The sequence below is a fragment of the Heliconius melpomene genome, chromosome 8 (assembly GCF_056956725.1).
Source record: "Heliconius melpomene rosina isolate 202511_hmr_F chromosome 8, ASM5695672v1, whole genome shotgun sequence".
NCBI lineage: Eukaryota > Metazoa > Arthropoda > Insecta > Lepidoptera > Nymphalidae > Heliconius > Heliconius melpomene.
Window position 1 is genome coordinate 8,118,537 of NC_140396.1, and position 21,992 is coordinate 8,140,528.

At 34.5% G+C, this 21,992-nt stretch overlaps 6 protein-coding genes across 7 annotated transcripts; 4 read left to right on the forward strand and 2 right to left on the reverse strand.

The window, feature by feature from the left end:
- Positions 1 to 798: 798 nt before the first annotated feature.
- Sgf11 (SAGA associated factor 11kDa) lies at positions 799 to 3,253 on the reverse strand. Its single transcript, XM_085189489.1, has 4 exons — positions 2,810 to 3,253; positions 2,325 to 2,514; positions 1,820 to 1,957; positions 799 to 1,363 (listed from the first exon to the last, which is right to left on the reverse strand). Exons 1-4 carry the CDS (start codon positions 3,162 to 3,164, stop codon positions 1,132 to 1,134), a joined length of 915 nt encoding a protein of 304 aa, XP_085045615.1. The 5' UTR covers positions 3,165 to 3,253; the 3' UTR covers positions 799 to 1,131.
- Positions 3,254 to 3,671: 418 nt separating this feature from the next.
- On the forward strand, positions 3,672 to 10,172 carry LOC146536978 (N-acetylneuraminate lyase-like). The gene is made up of 9 exons (XM_085189487.1): positions 3,672 to 3,875; positions 4,066 to 4,276; positions 5,362 to 5,589; positions 6,904 to 7,033; positions 7,445 to 7,590; positions 8,473 to 8,641; positions 9,027 to 9,172; positions 9,493 to 9,664; positions 9,993 to 10,172. The coding sequence occupies exons 1-9, from the start codon at positions 3,766 to 3,768 to the stop codon at positions 10,136 to 10,138; spliced, it is 1,458 nt and encodes a 485-aa protein (XP_085045613.1). The 5' UTR covers positions 3,672 to 3,765; the 3' UTR covers positions 10,139 to 10,172.
- Positions 10,173 to 10,570: 398 nt separating this feature from the next.
- Positions 10,571 to 17,866, reverse strand: LOC146536979 (uncharacterized). Its single transcript, XM_085189514.1, has 5 exons — positions 17,589 to 17,866; positions 17,208 to 17,294; positions 16,605 to 16,731; positions 11,306 to 11,450; positions 10,571 to 11,054 (listed from the first exon to the last, which is right to left on the reverse strand). Exons 1-5 carry the CDS (start codon positions 17,697 to 17,699, stop codon positions 10,880 to 10,882), a joined length of 645 nt encoding a protein of 214 aa, XP_085045640.1. The 5' UTR covers positions 17,700 to 17,866; the 3' UTR covers positions 10,571 to 10,879.
- Positions 12,275 to 14,563, forward strand: LOC146536980 (uncharacterized). The gene has a single exon (XM_085189511.1). It carries the CDS (start codon positions 12,406 to 12,408, stop codon positions 14,488 to 14,490), a length of 2,085 nt encoding a protein of 694 aa, XP_085045637.1. The 5' UTR covers positions 12,275 to 12,405; the 3' UTR covers positions 14,491 to 14,563.
- Positions 14,833 to 16,355, forward strand: LOC146536981 (uncharacterized). The gene is made up of 4 exons (XM_085189513.1): positions 14,833 to 14,939; positions 15,303 to 15,409; positions 15,485 to 15,709; positions 15,780 to 16,355. The coding sequence occupies exons 1-4, from the start codon at positions 14,855 to 14,857 to the stop codon at positions 16,317 to 16,319; spliced, it is 957 nt and encodes a 318-aa protein (XP_085045639.1). The 5' UTR covers positions 14,833 to 14,854; the 3' UTR covers positions 16,320 to 16,355.
- Positions 17,867 to 19,697: 1,831 nt separating the features above from the next.
- LOC146536982 (uncharacterized) lies at positions 19,698 to 21,987 on the forward strand. 2 transcript variants are annotated; one of them, XM_085189389.1, is made up of 5 exons: positions 19,698 to 19,967; positions 20,296 to 20,419; positions 20,783 to 20,936; positions 21,203 to 21,389; positions 21,795 to 21,987. In XM_085189389.1, the coding sequence occupies exons 1-5, from the start codon at positions 19,891 to 19,893 to the stop codon at positions 21,949 to 21,951; spliced, it is 699 nt and encodes a 232-aa protein (XP_085045515.1). In that variant the 5' UTR covers positions 19,698 to 19,890; the 3' UTR covers positions 21,952 to 21,987. The 2 variants fall into 2 exon arrangements, with proteins under 2 accessions (XP_085045515.1, XP_085045513.1); XM_085189387.1 differs by having other exon boundaries at positions 19,715 to 19,967; positions 20,284 to 20,419.
- Positions 21,988 to 21,992: the final 5 nt, after the last annotated feature.

The following is a 21,992-nucleotide window of genomic DNA, read 5'->3' on the forward strand; positions in this document are numbered from 1 at the left end:
CTCCGTTACTCCGGCACTCCGTTTCTGCCGAATTCTGGAGGCTTTGCGTGTTAAGTGGCAGAACTCAACGCCTCGCTTTGCCTCAACACCAGAGCGAAGAAATGGAAATATAAACGTAAATAAATATTTCTCTTCACCGAGTGGGGATCGAACCCACAACCGTCGCGTTACAGTCACACCCTTGCTCCCTGCGCCACGACGGCCCCAATCGGCAATGTACTCGATACCAAGGTCGATACTTTTTTTATGTCTAACTATATACTATTCCTTAATTTAATGGACGCCAGTAGTCAGTAATAGTTATTCTGGTTTTTAGTCTTGATTCACTGACTAATCTATATATATAAAATCGAAAAGACACTCACTCATCACGAAATCTCAGAAACTACATGTGCTAGGAATCTCAAATTTTGCATAGGAGTGATTTATAGGACGTAGGTGCTCGCTAAGACGGGAATTTGCAATATTCGACTTCTAAAGGGATTTTTTTGGGGTCCAAAGTTTGTATGAAACTTCGTTACTACAAATGCTAGAAGTCTCAAATTTTGCATAGACGTCACTAGGACGTAGCCATGGAGACAGAAATTAATAATAACATAGTTCACGCGGGTGAAACCGCGAGCGGGCCGCTAGTATGTAATATAATTCATTAATATTTTTATCTAACTTTAATGATTTTCCGTTTCATTTGGAAATTAAAGTGGGTTTTAAGCAAGCACTAACTCGATGGGGATATAGATGGAAAGGAAAACTAGATGGCGCTATTGTTACGTTCACTTTGAATGGCAAAATAATATGGCAAAAAAACTTGTAAGTTTTATTGGAAAAATTACCTGGAACAGCTGGAAATTTTTATAGTACATACTCTTGTGGTATGTATAATACATAATATATATTAAAGTTTGGCTCAACAAAATAAAACCTTCAAATTATGTTTAAATAAGTCAACATAAACTTTATTACAGTATGATCGAAGGCTAGGCAGAATTAGATTTTGGGGTTTTGTTACTTTGGAATAGTTTCTTCTCGAGTGTACAATGCACAAAAGTTCAGCACGCCTAAATTCAGGGCGGCCACCAACACAAAAGCTCAACAAAATCTTTATTATGTTAGACAGAGACACATTTCGTTTTAATCCCTACTATTGGGTGACAGATCTCTAACTCGTTTATTCTTCTTGGGCGCTGCGCGGTGCCTGTCCCTCTTCCTGCTGGAGGAGGAGCACGAGGACGAGGGGCTGGAGTCGGGAGGAGAGCCTGCCTCGTCTGCTGTTGTCAATTGAGACTCAGGCGTGGAAGGTTCTAGAACACTGTTTCTTAATGCTCGTCGCTGTTCCTCTGTGTGTTGAGGACAACGGGTTGATCTGGAATGTATATATATATATATATATTAGGGTAGGCAAAAAAAATCTTTCTTTTTTTTTCTAAATTATAGTGAAAATATAAATAACAAGGAGAATTTGTATTTTTCTTTGAAACTTTGTTGTGATTAAAGTAATGTGTAATAGTAAAGATGTAAAAGTCAATATATATTCTTGTAGGAAATTAAACAATCTACAAAAAAGGTCTAATATGTTTTTTGCTAATTTGAGTCCTTTAAAAATTATTCCATCTTATTATGATTTATTTCTGCACCCGTTTGATGAGTCAAGCGAGTGTAGAAATAGGGGAAAGGTCCATAATCTCCACGGGCATAGAAATAGGAGAAGGTTCATGCCCACCCTAGAATTTTAATAACAAAAATAGTTTAACTTGAGAAAAGCTTAAGTTATTACTAAAATTAATAACACCCTGACTACTAAGCCAAAGTATTGACTTACCTTGTGCACAATTTCTTAGTATGTTCCGAAACTACTCCACAGATTTGGAGCAAAAGGTTTTTCTTTTCATTAGCAGACATTGTTTCGTAGGTTGCTCCGCCATCATTAGTATCTGAGTTGTGGTTTCCATTGTTATTCCTATGGATAAATGTTAGTATTAAGATGTTTTAAGTCACAAGGAACTTAAGCAAATGTTATGTCAGTTTTAATTTTTTTTACTATTACATTTGAGTTAACACTAACTCTTTATATTTTTAAATAGTGTTATATGTCTTTTAGACTTATGAACTGACAGCTTCAAATAACATTGAAATAAAAAGAACACTATGTCACTTATATAGCTTAGATAAATAATGTTGCAATTTATGCATGTTAAAACACAATAGTGATATAAATGTTATTTAGTTATTTAGAGTTTGAACTTAACACTGAAATTAAAAATACAAGTAAAAATGTGCTATTAAAAAAAAAAAGGGCTAAATATTTAAAAATATTAAAAACTTACTTATGCACTTTGCTAGGCCGTTTATTATTATTGTTCTTGATTCTTCTCTTTCTTCTATCACTGTGAATTGATGCACCTGACCAATCTGCATCATCTTCATCGTCACTAAGCAGCCCTGCATAGGAGGTAGGCTCTCGACTGTTAGAAGCTATACGACGAGATGCTATCCTTGAACTATTGCGACCCATACCTTGAGAAACATAGATTTTTCTACATAAATAATTATACAAATAAAATAGCTAATAGTTTCATGAGAGATAAATTGGAATTGTATAAAAAAAAATATTCATTGAGTTTCACTAGGTTTCACTAATAATTCACTTTAATTTAACAAAATATTGAAGTTCTTTCTAATTTCGTTCAGATGGCAAACATATATGTAAGTACTATCAATACCTTACCATTAAGAGTAGACAAGTTGCATAAATATATTTAATATTTGAAAACTTAATTATAAATTATACTTTATACAATCCCTTACTTACCCATGCATTTTTCTAAATGAGGGGCAAATCGTGTCGCAGATACAGGTCTCTCGCAGTTCGGACAAGAACAATTAGAATCTGGAGTCTTTTTTAGAATTGAGAAACCAAATACATCACATTCTGGCGAATTAACAATTTTAAATCCATCATCTTCTTCCTTTTCGCCCTCAATTAGTTCAGTTAAGCCTGTTTTTAATCCATGATGGAACTCAAAAAGCACTCCTAAAGTTACATCGTCAAAAACACTTTCATAAATAAAGTTCGCTGCGTCCTCCGCATTGCTTTCATTTTGCATTATCTCAAAAAACTTATTATTTAAGTCGTTCATACTCAATTCACTCACTATGGTATTCATTTTAAGTGATCAAAATAAAAGAAAATCAAATCAAAATAAAAAATGCACTGCGCTCAGCTGACTGATAGGATAAGGGACTTTCACAGTGTTGCCAGTAGCACACAGTCAAATATAGAAACAAATACTACAAATAAAGCAAGAATATAAAGTAATTTTTTTGTATCACGCTTTTTTTGAGTATTTTCGAAGGTTTGGTTGTTGTTTTTGCGAGCGCGTACCTGTATTCTTTAATTTACAGTTGTCTGTTACAGAACAGTAGAAACTAGATTAGCCGGACTTATTGTTGTCGTTAGTCATTCGGATAATTGAATGTATAAAAAAAAAACTAGTGTTTTGCATATGTAGCACAAAATGGTCATGTCTATTAAAAACATAAAAATAACAAGAACTTACAAACATGGCTATAGAATGTTAGGCTTGCGTGGTGGCTAGGTTATAATATGGTGACGTTATACCACTACTATACTGAAAAATAAAACACATTATTTAAGCTGGCAAATCTCAATTCACATGGCGCTTGACATTTGACAAGTGACAATTGCATATTTAAATTTATTTTATTTCTTTAACATATTTAGTTTAAGTTAATCTATCATATAAAATGTCTAAAAATAACCATAGAAGATGTGCTAAGTGTGGCCAAACACGTGCTGATGATATGACTATTTCCTATTTTAGGTTTCCTAAGCCTGGAATATATAATATCACCAAGTAAGTGATGAGTTCCCAAACATTTAATTTATATATTTTATTATAATAATACTTTACCTTATTTATGATGATAGTTAATAGATATTTTTTACCCACGGTACGGTGGTCTTCATCACGGTCTTTCTTACTCTTTGAGATGTGCAAAAAAATAATGGTCAATAAATTTCTTTAAATTGTTTTTTAACTTCAGAGCACAGGCTTGGGCCAAATATTGTTGGCCTGCTAAAGATTGGACTACTTTGGAAGCATTACTCTCTGTATATCATTCCAATAAAGTCCTATGTGCGAGACATTTTACCACATCAAAGTTTTCTGATCTTGAAAGACAAAAACTGCACTCATATTCTGTGCCAGATGTTGTTGAGGAACAAGATTTACCTGTAAATCAAAAAAATGATCAGGTATAGTTATTTTTTTTTGGAATTAAATAAACCTTTCACACTTGCAGTCACGAGCTTGTGCCCCTGCGGCACAAATTTCTTCTTTTCAAAGCCAATTATACCACATGTTAATGTAATAAAAAATTCATATTGTTTCAATACTATACCTTCGATATTCTGTCTTTCATGGTAATGTCATAATTTTACCATTAAACCATTTTTTCCTGCTACCAGCAGAATTACAACTTCCAGAAGTTGTGTCAATATTGGTATGCATATAATAAAATTTGTGTCAGCAGTCACTGTCACTCAAGAGAATAATGTTTCTTGTAGTGGATACCATTTATTGGTACTATGAATTTGGGTTTTAGCATAATATGTTTAAAAAAGGTAAAAATAAAATATAATAAAAAAAAAAATTAAAAAAAGTAGATATATTTAGACTAATGACAATTAAAAATAATATTAACACCTAGCGGCCAGCCCGCGGCTTTTCCCGCTTGAACTACATGATTATTCATTTAATACACAAAATTGACTGACAATTATAATGACTTCTAATATGTTTTACGACATTTTCGTAATTTCTATAAGGAATGTTGATACGTAATATTTATAATAATATACAGAGTGGAATTGTCAGCACCACTTTAAATGAAACCACAGTGTTAACTACTCTATAAAAGCCTAATATAATTCTATTATTTGGGTTTCGATATTAGAGCATTGATACATAAAGCTAATTATTTATTATACTGTTAGCGAACTCGCTAATTAGTTGAAGATGCAATCGCGAAAATAAAAACACTGTATGAGATGTAGATTACACCAGGGTTGCTTAGAAAAATTGTAGTGCAATCACCTTTAATTAAATTTATGGTAATTTGTTCGATATTTAGTTGATACCAGTCATAGCGCACGCCGCGCTTTGTCTCGTCATTATAGCGAAGAAATAATAATATGAAAGAAATAATTTCTTCGAGTGGGAATCGAACCCACAACCTGTCGCATTTACAATCACACTCAAGTTTCCTCTGCGGCACGACTGGCCTCTAAATGTGGTAAACCATATCTTAAATCGAAATAACTTGTATGTTTTATTACAGATAGAAAATAACACAGAAGATTTAATCAAATGTAGAACAGTCAGCGGAGAATTAAAATTAAAACCGGACACAGGTCCTCATATAGTAGACTGTCAAGTGCTGTCGGAAAGTGAAGAATATGAGACGGAAACAGGAGAATACCTGACACTACCACTCTCCGAGGACATTGTAATTATAGAGGTTACTACCTCTGCTCATGAGAATGAGACACACAGCAATAAAGATCAAGTACGTAAAAATACAAGCTCGAAATTGTTCAAAAACCTTTTCTCCTGAGAAAAGGATTTTTTTGAAAATATCGATATATTTATTTAATTAATTATATTTATTACATAACACATCTATTATTTTGTTTTTCATAGATGCTATTTTTTTAAGTATTCAGAATCTCCAGATTTCGCCGGAAAGTGGGAATAGTGTTAATTGGAACGTAATATCTTTTACACTGGGTTCCCTTTGTCTATCTTGCTGTATGCGGGAGTGTAGAGCGTGAAACAAAAAAGTAAAGTAATTGAATGCAAATAAATAATTAAAAAAAACTTAACAATGTCTTAAAATTTAAACAAAACAATATAATTTTAAAATTGTTGACTCTACAAAAGATAACGTCGCGATGTATCGTTTATTGTTTATAAGAACATTAGTGTTCGCTGCAATCGGACGTGAGAAACTAAAGTAAACTAATCATTATATAATATCATTATCGCTATGGTACGTCTTCAATACTTTTAAATATTTGCTTTTAATTTTCAATAAAATATTCACTAATTGCGGATTTATTTTTACATATATATAAATGTACTAGGTAGGTCGCTACCTGCGGCTTCGCCCGTTTAAATTTATTATTGTATTATAGCCAACTTAAATAAAATGTTTACATAAAGCGCCGTGCCCGCTGTTCTCAATTGATTATTCTGATTATGTTGCTTGGATATAATTTCTAGTGATAAGGCCGCTTGTTTGTTTGTTGTTTATTTGTTAATTGTATATTTTTTTTGTGTAAAATAAAAAGTCTTATGTTATTTTAATGCTTATATAAATTGTAGCTTGTTTTTAACACCTAAATGTTATTCCACATTTAGGAAAGAAATATACTTATTAAAAAAACTTATATAAATTTGAACGTAGCGGGACTTGAACCTGCGCCTCTTTGGATATCGTCCAAACTCTCTGACTAACTAAGTTATACGATCTCATCGAGCTACGTCGCTACCCAAAGATAATTACTTAGAATTATCGTTGGCAATAGAGAATATTATTTTTATTTAATATTTTAACATTTTAAAAGTGTTTTTCCACACTTAGGAATGGAAAATATTTATTAAGAAAATGTATAAAAATTTGAACGTAGCGGGATTTTATTGAATTTAATTAATTCACTAGATTCATTGCTAAACTAAACATAAAAAATGAGTTAAATATTTATACCAAATAAAATATATATATTTTTTTGCCGTATTATTTTTTTTTCCTCGCTTTGGTAACGAGACAAAGCACTGCGTTAAGTTCCGCCAAATTACAAAATAAATCTATTTGTTTCAGGTTGCCTTTAACGTGCAAGGTCTATGTCCACCAGTGTTTACTCCATTGAATAAGGACTATAGTATCAACTACGGTGTTATTAAACAATATGCTAAATTCTTAGTTGACAAGGGGATCAAAGCTGTACTAGGTATTTTTCTTTATATTCATCTATTTTTAATATTATGAGATGGTAGAAACCAGACTGTTGGGGTACTTTTTATTAAGACCCATCCGTTTCCCATATTCTGTGGAATTATTGAGACATTGCGTGTTGAGTGGCGGAACTAACCCCGCGCTTTGTTCTGCTGATTTCTATTTCATTCCTCGAGCGGGAATCGTACCCACAACCGTCGCATTTACAGTCACACGGCTGTGCACTTGTGCCACGGTGGCCTCAATTATTAAATTGTATTCCCACTCGCAGGAATTAATTATTTTTATTACCTCCCCTAAAAATAAAGAACAAAAAAAACAATGCGTGGCGTTGAGTTCCACCATTTTACACTTGTTCGTCAAAAGTAACCCTAGGTTTCAAAATAAATGCTTTAACCAATTTTAGTGGGCGGTACGACGGGAGAGCACATGTCTTTATCAGTTTCTGATAGAAAAAAAGTAATAGACGAATGGGTGATTACTGGGAAGCCTTTCGGATTACATATAATGGTGCAAGTGGGTGGTGCCCCACTCGCTGACGTTCTTGATTTAGTAAGTATAGCCTATTTTTTTATGGTGGAGTTAAACACCGCGTTTTGTTTAGCCGGGGAATAAAAATTTGTAATCTTCTCTCTTCTTGAAGCTTCCCCAAGTTGGAATTAAACTTATATAATTCTTCCGTTTACGTCTAATCGTCGTTTCGTCTTATGATTATAAACTCTTGAAAAAGTGCTAAACTCTTGTAAAAGCGATGGATGTGGGTTCGATTACCATAACGAAAATGAAATTTTGTCATTTTCTCGCTCTGGCAACGAGGTAAAGCGCGACGTTGAGTTCTGCCACTCAGCACGCATTGCTCCAGAATTCGGCGGGAAGTGGAGAACGTAGTGCCTATTCTGCAATGATAAAAAAAACCCGGTTTTTATAATTAATTGAAGTTTTAGGCAACGAAAATTAATATTTATTAATAGTAAACATTTTCTTGTAGATAAAATTATATAATTTGTTTTATTTACTTAATATTATCAGTATGTTTTCACCAATGTTATCTTATTATTGTGTTTTACAACGTTGTTTGTAATTTATTTTTGTTTAAGTATTATATCACCTTAGCTTTATGAAACCATAACGAAATTCTGTCAAAAGAAAATATCGTCGGCTTACAGTGTAAGCCTGCACAATTTTTTATACCATTCTAAAGTGAAAAAAAATATATACAAAATTGACATATATTTTATATCATATAGTAGAGAAATCAAATGAAATAGTTTTCAAAGGTGTTGTATGTTTCCTGATAGTTTGTTTAAAAAGATGTTAGCATGTTTACACTATGATCCCACAATGTTATTTAATCGTAAAATATACTTAAATATTTTAAAAATGTCATGAAAATGAAACATAATGTTAAAATACACATTTATATTATTATTACAGGCTGTATACTGTTCAAAAGTGAATGTAGACTCACTCCTGACCCTCCCAGAGCTTTACTTCAAGCCTCAGTCGGTTTCTGAGCTAGTTTCATATGTAGAAATAGTAGCAAATGCTGTACCCAACATGCCCGTTTTATATTACAACATACCCAGCATGTCCAAAGTTGAAAGTGAGTATTTTTTAAGTATATTTTAGGAGGCCATTAAGGAGACTGTAAACGCGAATGGTTGTGGGTTTGATCTCCACTCGAGGAAATGAAATGTTTATTTAAATGTCCCGCACACAGCATGGTAGGCATAGGAACCTAGTGTTAAGATACTCCGTTCCTCATTTTCCGCCGCATTCTAGAGGCATTGCCTGCTGAGTGGCTAAACTCAACGCCGTGCTTTGCCTCGACAAATATTTTATTTCCTCGAGTGGGGATCGAACCAGTCGCGTTTACAGTTGCACTTTGCCGCCCCTGCGGAACGACTGGCCTTATGTACAAAAATAATTTTATTATACATAAATTTTAATTTAATAATTTGAACTTAATTTTTTTAATATATTTTCAGTAAATATGCCAGCGTTTGTAAAAGAAGCCACAGCACGCATTCCAAATTTTAAGGGTTTAAAGTTTACCTCCAATGATTTAAGCGAAGGCGCCCAAGTTCTTAGATCTTTGCAAGTTGGTCAAGAAATGTTTCTTGGAGCTGACACTGTAAGTAAAATATACTATAGCACTATAATCAAACTCAGAACTGCTCAATTACAATGAGAAATTTATTTTAATTTGAAGATTTTCGACAGTCTTCAAGACAGAGGGAATCTAGTGTTCAGACACTTCGTTCCCCACTTTTCGTCGAATTGTGGAAGCATTGCGTATTGAGTGGCGGAACTCAACGCCGCGCTTTGTTTCGACGCCAGAGCGAAGAAATGGAAATATAAATTTAAATAAATATTTCATCTTGAGTCACACTTTGTGCCCCTGCGCCACGACTGGCCTCATAAGTATATTAAAAATTAATTATTTATCCACAGTTGCTAGCTCCGGGTGCCCTTCTAGGGATAAGGTCCAGTATAGGAACAACATATAACATTTTCCCTCAACTGGCAAAAGATATCCTTGATGCGATGGACAAAGCTGACATCGAAACTGCTCGAGTTTTACAAGAAAAGCTTAGTGTGGCTGTAGAAGCTCACACTGTTGAAGGTATTGATTATAATTATTTTGTTTTTATGGCTTCATGCTTTATCACGCACATAGCACGCGACGCTTTCGTTTCAAGCGATTGAGTTCTGCCATTCAACACGCTATGCCTCCAGAATTCGGCGGAAAGTGGGGAACAGACTGTCTGAACACTAAGTTTCCTCTGCCTACCTCCACGCAGCTTCCCGCTATATGCCGTACACAGCAGTGTGTAAGGGATACAGCGTGCGGTTGATTTTTGATTTGCTTCAAACAAAATTTAATTTAAAAAAACATATATTTTATAAATTATAACATTATAGATAGCTAATAATAAAATGTAATTCATTAGGTCCGTGGGTCCCAGTGATGAAGGCTAGTATGGAATTGGTGACTGGTATTAATGTGGGCCCCCCAGCTTTACCACTGAGGTCCATCTCAGACGAAGCAAAGGAAAGGATTGCGTCAAAATTAAGAACATTAAAACTGCTCAGATGAATGTTATTTATGTAAAATAAATTTATTTTTTTATTTTTTTTTTCTTTTTTTAGCCTGAAAATAATATTTATCTTTTTTTTCTATTATATAAAAAAAAACTTTGTGTCAGTGGTTTTAGAATTGAGCTGCTAGCTAAATTCTTTATGGAAACTTTATGGATATTGAAGTCGGTTAAAAATATTAATAAGTTTTGAGGTCGTCGAGGCGCAGCAACACAAGCGTGTGACTCTAACGCGATGGTTGTGGGTTCAATCCCCACTCGGGGGAATTATTATCTATTAATATTTTCATTTCTCCGCTCTAGTATCAAAGCAAAAGCGCGGTATTGAGTTCCTCCACTCAAAAAAAATTAGTAGTTTTTGCGTGAAAATTTAAGAAACATCCAACCTCACAAACTTTCACATTTATAATATAAGTAGGATAAGTCGTCTCTGAAATTGTTAGTAATTTATTAAAAAATAAATGAATTAAAAACATTTTTCAAAGTTCATAGAAAAAAAAAAATTATGAAAAGCGGGGTCATATCTGTCCCGCTCGGGGCATTTAATGTTAGGACTAAGATTCAGGCCGACTCGCTAAAATCGTCGATATGGCTCACATGATGACTTGATTAAGGCAACAGATACTGGCAAAATATTATCTGAATTCTCCAAGCATTGACACGAAGAAGAACAGATATTAAGGAAGGTTTTAAAAAAACTATTTACACTAATACTGGATATTTTTATTCGATACATTATATTACAATTTTCGGGTTTCGGAACTAGTTAAAACAGAAACGCTATTTGATAACTTCTCCAAAGCTTCCTCTTGTATAGGGCACGGCGTGAACGTTTCGCAGTCGTATCCTTTCACACCTTTCATAGTTGCGTCTGTCAATGCTGTCGTATTCATTATTGATGATACCAATTTATTACTGGAAAGAAATAAGGAAAAGTGTTATTTTTTTGTATGTATAAGGGTGACAGGTAATTTAAATACTCGTATAAACGTGCTTTTTTCCACATAGCAAGATAGACAGAGGGAAGTTGGCGTTCGTGTTAAGATACTCCTTTTCCCATTCCTAAAAGCAGCAGAAATAAACGCAGCGCTTTGTCTTGTATCAGCTTCAAGAAATAACGAGATATGTATACTTATAAATTATTTTCATTATATATTTGTATTTACCTCATTATTTGTTTCCAATTGCTCATAGATTCAGAGTTCCTTGTCCTCTGACTTATCCAGCAAGCTAGTCGTTCGGGGCATCCGCCGCTGTTAACCATTAAATGCTCTTTCATGTTTAGTAATGTCAACTCAGACGGATTTTCAGCTAAAAAGATTTTTGAACAGAAATTTAGAATCGTAAATAAATTATAAAATATGTTGAACTGGCATTCTGTCTGTTTAAGGTATGTGTACGATAATAACGAAAAAATTATAGTTATTTGAATTGATATTTTTTTAATATATCAATTAAAGAGATCTTATAACATCATATAAAAACATTTTAATATAGACAAATATAATTAAAAAGGAAGCAAGAAAAACCTACCTATTCCTATTTCAAATAGGTGCAAACATACAAAATGTCAGTTGTGTGAAAATCGACAAAATTTAACTTTGGGGTTACAAAATAAAATTTTCAGTGCTCAGTAATGCATTAATAGGACGGGACTGAACCTATCCGCTATCGTAAGTATACAGGTTGAAATACATCCAGTTTTGTTATATCATGGTTTATACTAGTTCAGTAGCTTGCTGCCTGCAATGCTATGTGCTGAATACACCCTATATTTCACAGCAACAGAGCAGGGTAGACAGAGAGAACCTGGGAACCAAATGTCAAAACACTCCGTTCCCATTAATTCCCCGATTCTGCCGATTTCTAAGGCATTGGCTCTATACGATTTAAAGGAAGAATTTCGTTATGAGGGTAGGTTCTATCGAGAATTCATCGTCTTTTAAGAATATCCTATACATGAATACGTTTATACATTATGTGTACATGGGTATAATGTTAGTAGTTTTAGTATATGGTATATACTGTTTTAATATGACGGTACTATCAAAAATTAAGACGTAGTTTCATTAGTGAAACACAATAAAGACCAATAACATTTTTTAAAATTAATGCAGTGACATGTTTACCATAATTACGCGCTTCCTCTTTCTGTGTACTTTGTGAATGAATATACTTTAAAGTCAGTACATAAAGGATACTGAAGAAAGTAACCAAATGACTTCTAAGATAGACTTCTGATAAATACCGTTGAACTTGACAGGTCATGGAGCAAATGTACCTGGTTGAGATATTCATAGACAAAGTCACTATTTTTGCATCTGGTGAAGACGAAAATAGCGGAGCCGATAAGAAACTTATTATAAAGATTAAATTTGGTCCTAAAGTACAATTTATAATCAAGGAAGGGCAACTCGCACTCAATGAAGATTTGAAAGATGATATAGTAGATTGTGACGAAAATGGAAGACGCAAATGGAGTCGTACTATAAGAGTCGGGAAGTCGTATTTGTTCCCTTCTTATCCAGACACAGTACTGATGATATTAAGCAAATTTCCTTTAGAGATTGAAGTGTGGAATGATGACGAAAATGAAGTCGAGATATTTGTTGGAATAGGTACTATGCATTGGGATACTCAATTTTTCCACATGCTTAAAGAAACTGCCGAAGCTTGTAAGCTCCACGAGCCACTCTCCATAAAACAGAATACACCGTTATTTGCAGAATGTTGCTGTAAGCAAGTTGGTGAAATATCTTTTATTCTCAGAATAAGTGCATTGGGAGACAGCATAATCACAGAATTTCAACAACTGATGAAAGATCCGGATTCCTTTGTATTTAGAACAAATAAAGCACCAAGTATGTTTAAATGTAACAGGATTGAGGGTGATGATCCAAATTTCTGTATGGTTGGCAGTTTGTACGAGACAACTACTTTAGAAGATCCTACGATAACCAGCAATGCTCAGCAAAAAATTGAAATATGCACAGAACTCCAGAGCTGTGGTGTAGTAGGACTAGAGGATGATTATAGTTGTAAGCATGAAGTTGAAGATTCTGAAGCACCACCTAAAAAGAAATATCCTATTAATAAAATCAGAATGGGTGACATAACGGGTCCTTGTGGCAATTCCAACTGCCCGTTAGCTCATAAAGTTAGAATGTATATCAGAAACTTGGAAGCGTACAAACAAGAAGCTGAAGGTAAAGTAACAGAAACAAAAGATGTTAATAAACGAAAGATTTGTGGCACATGTGACTGTAAAGACGACCGTTGGCATCGTGATGAATGTCCCGAAAAATTAGACAAAGATGGTAAATTAAAGAAAGTTGATTGCACAGGATGCGGTGGGAAGGTGAAAGAAGGTGAAACTTGTGAGGATCGAAAAAATAAATTATATGGTGTTACGCCAAAATCCAGTAAAACGACGGTTGCTTACGTTTTTAACGTAACCAAAGTACCTGGCTTTAAAGAATCCGTCTGTGGAAATAATTATACTGAAGAAGATGTTATGGCCAATTGTTATTCTCAATCAACCGGTAATAACGACGTAACGACATCCAAAGGTGGTTGCTGTTGTGGTCGATCTGGTTGCAGTTGGAAGCAATATGAACAAATAAAACTAAATGAGCCACAGATAAATCTACCTGCGAAGACAAAACTTCCAGAAAAACCATTGCCCAATCAAATCCAAGGTAATCAATCCATAGTCTATAACATGGAAGCATTCAATTCAAAACGCAAGTTCGCTGTTTATGATTGTGTTGAAATTTCTGAGGACAAGGATTGTAAATGTAACCCTCCGAAGCCAGCACCTCCTTGTAGAACATTTGATTGTGATTGTTTGGCTGAGATATCAAATATAGCTTCAAGGAAAGCTCACAAGGCCTTCTGTCCTTTATATAAACATAAACAAAGCTGCCCAGTAACAATGATGCTGGAAGAGGAAGAAATGAAAAAGGCAGCAGATGAAGAAGATGAAGCCGAACCCTTGTTACCTTATGGTTTGCCACCTATAAAACTAGGACCGTGTCCAGTGCTGGGGCGACCTTGCACTGTCCCTGATGGCTTTGCGAGAATGTACAAGACTGCAGCTATACCACCCCAACCACCAAGCTATAGCGACGCGGGCAAAGTTTGCTGCTCCAAGGAATATGAACGAATAAAGAAGGCAATAAAAGAATACATGAAATATGAGAAAGACGATGATTACAGATGTATAAATAAGTTTAATGTAGACACTGAGAGGAGATGCTGTGACAAAGAGCAGAAATTGCTTTCTCTAATGGGCAAAGGATGCTGTGGCGCCCACAAGATGGCAATACAAGAAAAGTTTAAGGATAAATAACTAAATATGAATCATTGATATTTTATTTTGTAACCCATTAGTATAAAGTAAGATCTAAATAAATTTGTAACATCTATTAATTGCTTTTCATTTGTGTTATTTTATTATTAAAGAGAGACACAAAAATAATTAATAAAAATCTAAATAAAAGTCTTAATTTGTAAATTAACTAAATTTATTTTCATATCAAAACAATATGTTTAATATATTAAACAATATAAAAGTTTTATATTAACCACTTAAGTAAATTTAAAGGAGAGTGATAATAGATCCATAATTAAAATGATAATATTGTTTATTTAATAATATCGATTAATTATATACTTAATTCTTTAATTAAAACACCCGTAGGTGTAAAATAAGAATGGCGGAGGACGAAGATAATGATAAGAAAAAGAAAAAGAAATGCACTTCAAAATACAATTACACATTTGGTGATATCCATCCAGGTATTTTTTTTAATTAACTATATTTTTGTTTATTAATAATTTAATATCACTTAAGGAGAATAAAATGTTACTATAAATCGACCAAAAGTTTATTAAATATTTGTAAATATACTATTCTAGGGACTGTGGCCGGTGTGTAAACGCTATAGGTTGTGGGTTCGATTCTCACTCGAGGAAATTAAATGTTATATTTTCTCGACAAGGTGTCCACCTTCGCCTACACCGCGAGCCCCCATCACAAACACTAAAGTACCTACAGTTGATCGCGAGCCATACATACATATATGACACAAGGCGACGCCCATGTTAGCATATTAAATATTATACATAAGTTCATATTATATATCCGATATAATATTGCAGGGGTCGTAATAGGTCACAAAACATGCAACCCCTTTTTGAAACCTGGCTATCCAGTGCCCGGAGAAATGGGTTGGTTGTGGAATGCTTCAGATATACCTGGATTAAAGGTACATACAACTTTTTGAAATTGTTAAATGAAAGGCTTACATATTAATATTTTAAAAATTGGTATAATTAAATAGCCTCGTCGTGGCTGGCAACCTGGCATAATTGGGAAGAGTGTGGCTAAAATTATGACTTTCAAATGTCCACGTGGCGGCCAGGACAAGGATAAAAGTAAAAAGAAGAAAAAGAAGGGTCGCACAGCAGGTGCGGACATGGGTGGTGGAGACTCGGAGCCAGACGAACCTTTAGAACCTAAGCCTACTTTAAAAGTACAAAGAAAAGGTGACGTCTTTACGATACAAGTAAGTACTTATAATAGCATTATTTTACATATATATTCCATATTGTGGTACTATTTTATTTTTCTTTCAGGTTAATCCATTAAAAGATTTGACAGAAATCGCACCAAATGAAGATCCATATGTTGATTGCGACCCTCTTATATTTAAAATTATCAAAAAGAGAAGTCCAGAAGAGCAAGCCAAAGTGGAAGCGAGAAGAATGGTCAAACTAAAGAAGCAACGGGATGCTGAAATTCGGAAAGCTTTGGCCGAAGCCGTGGAGGATATTTGCAAATGTGCCTACATGGATGTGTATTGTAACGATCTCACTGCAATAGACAAAGTGATTGACAGCTGTCCAGCTTTCAAAGAACCAGAGTGTATATGTAAAGAGGAGTCTTTAAGTTCACTTTCAAGTAATGCAACTTGGGATATAGAGTACACTCCGCCATTCGGCTGTTTCGACCTAGCGCCTAGGAAACGTAAAAATTTCATACATGTGGAAACCCAGTACATTCCAGCTGATGCAGGAATAACGGAAGTGCCGAAAGTCAAGCCTAAAAGGTCGTGCTTGTCTTTGAAACCAAGACGGAGAACGTCGAAAAAAGTTTGTTGTGGTCCGTGTTCTTAAATTACCTATGTATCATAATTATGTTATTAGAAAAGTGTGAAGTATCTACCTATGTAACATTTAGATAAATTTTGTTTGTTCAAATTAATAAATTTGGAAAAGTATCGTTTTTTCTTTTAATATTTTTAGCAGCCAATAAGAATTGGTTTTAGATTTCAGTTATTTTCCATACATAAAATTATTTAGATATAGGATTTAGGTTATAACTATAATTCAAGGAAAACGATATTCGTAACTTAAATTGATATTGTTTAAAAAACAGTTTCAAATTTTAAAATAACATACCTCTCGAAACTCTACCGTCGTGATATCCGAAGGCCATGTTGACGAATGGTCCAAAAACGCTAACGAAAAATATAATCATACTCCCGAGCACCACCGCCATTGGATTTATATTGATTTTAGATAGACTCTGAAAATATGAAACGATATTTGTTTTAATTTCATACTGTATCCTTATATCTTAGGGTAGGCAGAGAGTACCTAGTGTTAAGATACTCCGTTCTCTACTTTCTGTCGTATTTTCGAGACACTCGTGTCTTGAGTCGAGGAACTCAACGACATGTTGTCGCTTGTTACCAGAGCGAAGAAATGAAAATATGAAAATAATTAATTTCCCCGAGTGATAAACGAACCCAAGACCGCTGCGTTACAGTCACACGTTTGTGCCCCTGTGCCACTACGGCCTCATCTAAACTAAAAATATGTACCTATATGTATAATATGTACTTCAAATTAAATATTTGATTTCTTTCAATTAACATATTACATCTATACTAATATTATAAAGTTGAAGAGTGTGTGGTTGAATGCGTTAATCTCAGGAACTATTATATGTGAGGTAGTGTACAGATGAAAAAATTTTTTTAGATATTTTTGACAACTTACAAGTCCAGGTAGGCCATATGCAGCAACTGCATCAAATGTTTTCGTGATTGGTATTTTTATAAATGGTATTGAAAAGTCCAGGCCAACCTAGAATGTGTTTTTAAAATTACATTTAAAAAGCTGTGTAATATTAATATTATGCTTTTGTAAAAAGACACTTAATTAAATTATCACGTTTTAAAATATTTAGAAAATACCCTTTTTTAGAGCGCCACCCATATTTTTGTAACCATTTGTTGGGCCGTTGAACTCAACTGAATACATTACCTACTATATCTAGAATCTATATGTCACTCATTTCGAAAAAATCTCTCCTCTCTCTTAAATTTTCTAAAACAGAAGAGTTTTATATGTATAGGTATTAATCAAAATTATACTCACATCAACATCCTGCCCTTCTGGCATAAAAGAGAAAAATCTCGGCCGCCTCGAACTCTCGTCGCAAGAAGCACAAACCAAAACAATAACTAACGTATAAAGAAAGACTAACATTTTACTAATAAAATTTTATATAGATTTTCAATATTAATATATATTAATATTAATTTAAAATATTTTTTTATGTTTCTTCCTTGGTGCCATTCGATGATTTGGTCGTAAGTGGTATTTTACGCTGCATTTAGGTACAGGTGCTGTGAAGGAAACAGAAGTGAGTACGTTTCCTAGCATTGTCACAATAAAATATAACAGCTTAGCTACAATCGTATGTGATAAAGAGCTTCAAATAAATAGAATTGGCAAAGATAAATTATTAATTTTAAGTAATTTCTTTTAAATATTTTTTTCCGTGTGTCGTCTGGCAAAGTTGTAAACGGTTGTAAATTCGATTTTTTAGTATTTAATCTTTGTTTTCACACTTTTCAAAAAGCTTTTTTTGTGGAATTATATTTTTTGTAGTTTTTTTCTTTACACTTTACACCACACATCTCTTCTACATCATAATAAACTGAATTAGCGTAGATTAAAGTTTATTTCCAGAAATTGTTCTTTGGCTAGGCCCTTATCAGCTCATTTTGAAGAAGAAATCCCAGGACGAAATGCGAAGCAATTAGGAATTCGTCGGCGGTAGTTTTGATACAAGTATTAGGTAATTATGTCAACCGAGAGACGGATGTCACCTGAGTCTAGCACCACATGTGCTCCGCACTGCAACCACTGCACGGTCTTCGAAATACTGGTTCTTCAGGTTTAATAATACTAAATACGAGTATGTGTGATTAATCCTGTTAAAGATTTTATTTAAAAACAAATCATATTGAACTGTCTATACTTTTATTAGGCTATTTTTTACTCAATTAAATGTTATTTTAGAATATTTTTACACGGTGCGATCAGGGTAATGGCTTATTTAAGTTGGACCAATTTGGAGAAGACATGTTGTCATTTTAATGGGTAATTAGTATATGCAATAACCGACAGTCCTTTTAGTTAGAAATCCATTGTTTACGAAATTGCTATAAAATAGATGCAATCTTAATTCATTTTTTTTATAATTTTTTGTTTGTTGTGAGGCACTTTAAAATAGAATCCTGCTTATGTTATAGCTTAAACCTTCGGTTTCGTACCCGTGGCCTAATTTCATGAAATTGATATGATTAATTTCAACTTAATATTATTAAAATAAAGATTAAAATTTCGAAATATGTTAAAAAAAATGAAATCCGTCAATAAATAAGCGAGTTAAGCAGTGTAGGGGGAGCCTAGTGTTAAAACATTCCGCTCACCGCTTTTCACGAATACTGGAGGATCGACACCAAAGCTAACAAATTGAAAATATTATTTGTTTCTTTTCCTCGAAATGGGAACTAAACTGAACCCACGACTAAACTGAATATTAGTTTCTTTGTTAAATTAAATTTAGTCTTTTATAGTTTATTATTGTATTGTACATATATGAGAGTTTTTAATTATTTTGATAAAGCTTACTTATTTCACTTTCATATTATATATATCACTTTTCTATTCGAATTTTTAAGGCATTGCGTTTTGAGTGGCGGAACTCTGCACCGTGTTTTGCCTTCTTACTAGAGAGAGAAAATTAATAAATCATGTTAAAAATGTATTAAACAACTATTCAACCAGAAATATAATTTACTTTAGTTGTTAAAAAATAAAGAAAATGCAACTCCACACTCCGAGGCCGTCGAGGCTCGTGACGTCGTGATTGTGAGTTCGATCCCCACTCGAGGAAGTGAAATATTAATTTATATTTATATTTCCATTTCTTCGCTCTGGTGTCGAGGCAAAGCGCGGTGTTGAGTTCTGAGGGAACTAGTGGTTCAGAGGGAACCTAGTGTTAAGACACACGGTTCCCCACTTTCCGTAGATTTTTTCGAGGCATTGCGTGTTGAGTGAGTTCTGAAGCTCAACATGCGTTTCTTCCAAGTCGGCAGAAAATAGGGAACGGAAGTGTCTTGATGGGAACGGAGTGTCTTACGGAAAAAAAAACGAAAAAGGAACTAATATTTTATACGCCACCCATTAATACTCGATTATGCCTTACTAAAATCTCTTCCTCATGCGATATCATCTCAGCGTGACGTCTAGTAAAAGTGGTTGTGTAATATAAGCATATGACAATGGTGTTTCCCCATACAATTGTTCTAGGGCAAGCTTTGGAACCATTTGTATAAAGTATTGTGGCGGACGCGGAATCTGGCAGTGGCATCCGAGGACTTGGAAGATGGGTTCGAAGATAATCTTGGTGGGCTTGCTGGTTTTCGCGTGTGCATCTGTTGACGCTAATTATAGGAACGATGGGTGCGTATTATGTGAAATTTGTTTTGTTTTTAGTTTGGTGTTAATGTTTTTTTTTTTTATTTATTCATGTATACATTTTGGTCACTATGAATTCTTTTTTGTTTTTCATTTCTTATCATTTATATTTCCATTTCTTCGCTCTGGTGTCGAGGCAAAGCGCAGCGTTGAGTTCTGCCACTCAACACGCAATGCCTCCAGAATTCGACAGAAAGTGGGGAAGTATCTTAACACTGGGTTCCCTCTGCCTACCCTGCTGTGTGCGGGATACAGCGTGAAGCTGATTTATTATTTATTAAATTTATCCCATTAAATAAAGGTTTCTACCTAGTACCGGCTACCAGAGAACTGAAGATCAGCTAGCAGAGCCCTCATCACGAATAGACAAGGAGCGCGACGAGAGAGACAGTTCGGACAGGACGCAGCGGTTTGGAATATCAGGATATGGTAGTACTGTAAGCATGGATATATTTTTTTTTTTAACTTCACGCTCGTAGCAGTGTAGTCAGAGGGAACCTAGGTCCTAGTAAGACCTAGGTAAGACACTCTGTTCCCTGCTTTCCACTTTATTTTCGAGACATTGTGTGTTTAGATTGCGAAACTCAACGCCGCGCTTGGGATTTTACCAGTGCGAGGAAATGAATGTTGCGTTTAGTTCCGCCACTCAAGACGCAATGCCTCCAGAACTCGGCGGAAAGAGGACAGCGGAGTGTCTTAACACTAGGCTCCTCTATTTACCCTGTTAAATGTGGTATACATCGGGAAACTGATTTTTTAAAATAGTTGACGATATCCTTTGATGCTTTTAATTTTTATAGGGCCCATATGGAGGATCCTCACCAGGTATCTACGGACCAGTTAAGATAGACTTAGGTGGAGTACTTCTAGGCTCTATACTAGGATTTGGGGCCGTTATAATTCTTCCCAAAATTATCAATGCCTTTAGTTATGGTTATGGAGGGTATGGAAGAAGTGAGTATTTTATTTAAATTCTATTTTATAAATGTAACATTAGAACCTGAATTATAAATGCTTATCTATTTTAGTATCTATATATATGTATATTTTTCTTGTAAAGACATGGGTATATTATATAGGTATAGGGAAATACCTACCAGCTACCGGTATGATATACCCGGTACTTTAATATTTCGAATGTGCTTATTTTTGCCTATAGCTAAACATGCATGTAAAATATAAAAATAATGGCATAACATTCCATTTTTCCTCCAATCCAGGCGTAGATACAGACCTAGGCCAGGTTTCAGATATGATGAACCAGTTTGATGAAATGCTTTCCCGGTACAATATCGATGGGGGTTCCTGTGTGCGTCGTCTCGCGTGTGCGCACACGCAGCTCGCTAGTGAGAACACTGTGGCAGGGAATGCTACAGATTTTGAGTTGTTGTTAGATAGTGTATCGAGGTTTGTTGTTTTTTATTTTAGTTACTTATAATATGAGTTTGTGATGGATGGATGTTTGTTCGTCTTGCATACAAAAACTGGTAAACGGGTTTGAATGACTCTTTACAGTAATAGTTAGCCATCGTGGCGCACGGTCACAAGGGTGTGACTGACGCGACGATTGTGGATTCGATTCCCAATCGAGGGATTGAATAATATTTTTTAATATTTTCATTTCTACGCTCTGGCACCAAGGCAAAAGCTCGGCGTTGAATTCTGTACTCAACACCCAATGTCTCCAGATTTAGGCGGAAAGTGGGGAATGGAGTTTCTTAACACTAGGTCCCCTCTGCCTACCCTGCTGTGTGCGGGATATAGTCCGAATCTAAAAAAAAAATCATATAATTATTCATTTTACTTTTACAGTAACGTGTTAGTCCGTCGGATGTTAGACGGTACATCGATATACGAAGCGATGTCAGCCGGCCGCTCTCTAGACACTGACTGTCAGACACTATACCCAAAATGCAAGTTGGACAAGAAAACTGTTGTTAAAATGATAACACAATTAGTACCGTCGTAAAAAGAAGTATTTGATAAGAATGATAGCGATTTTTTTTCTAT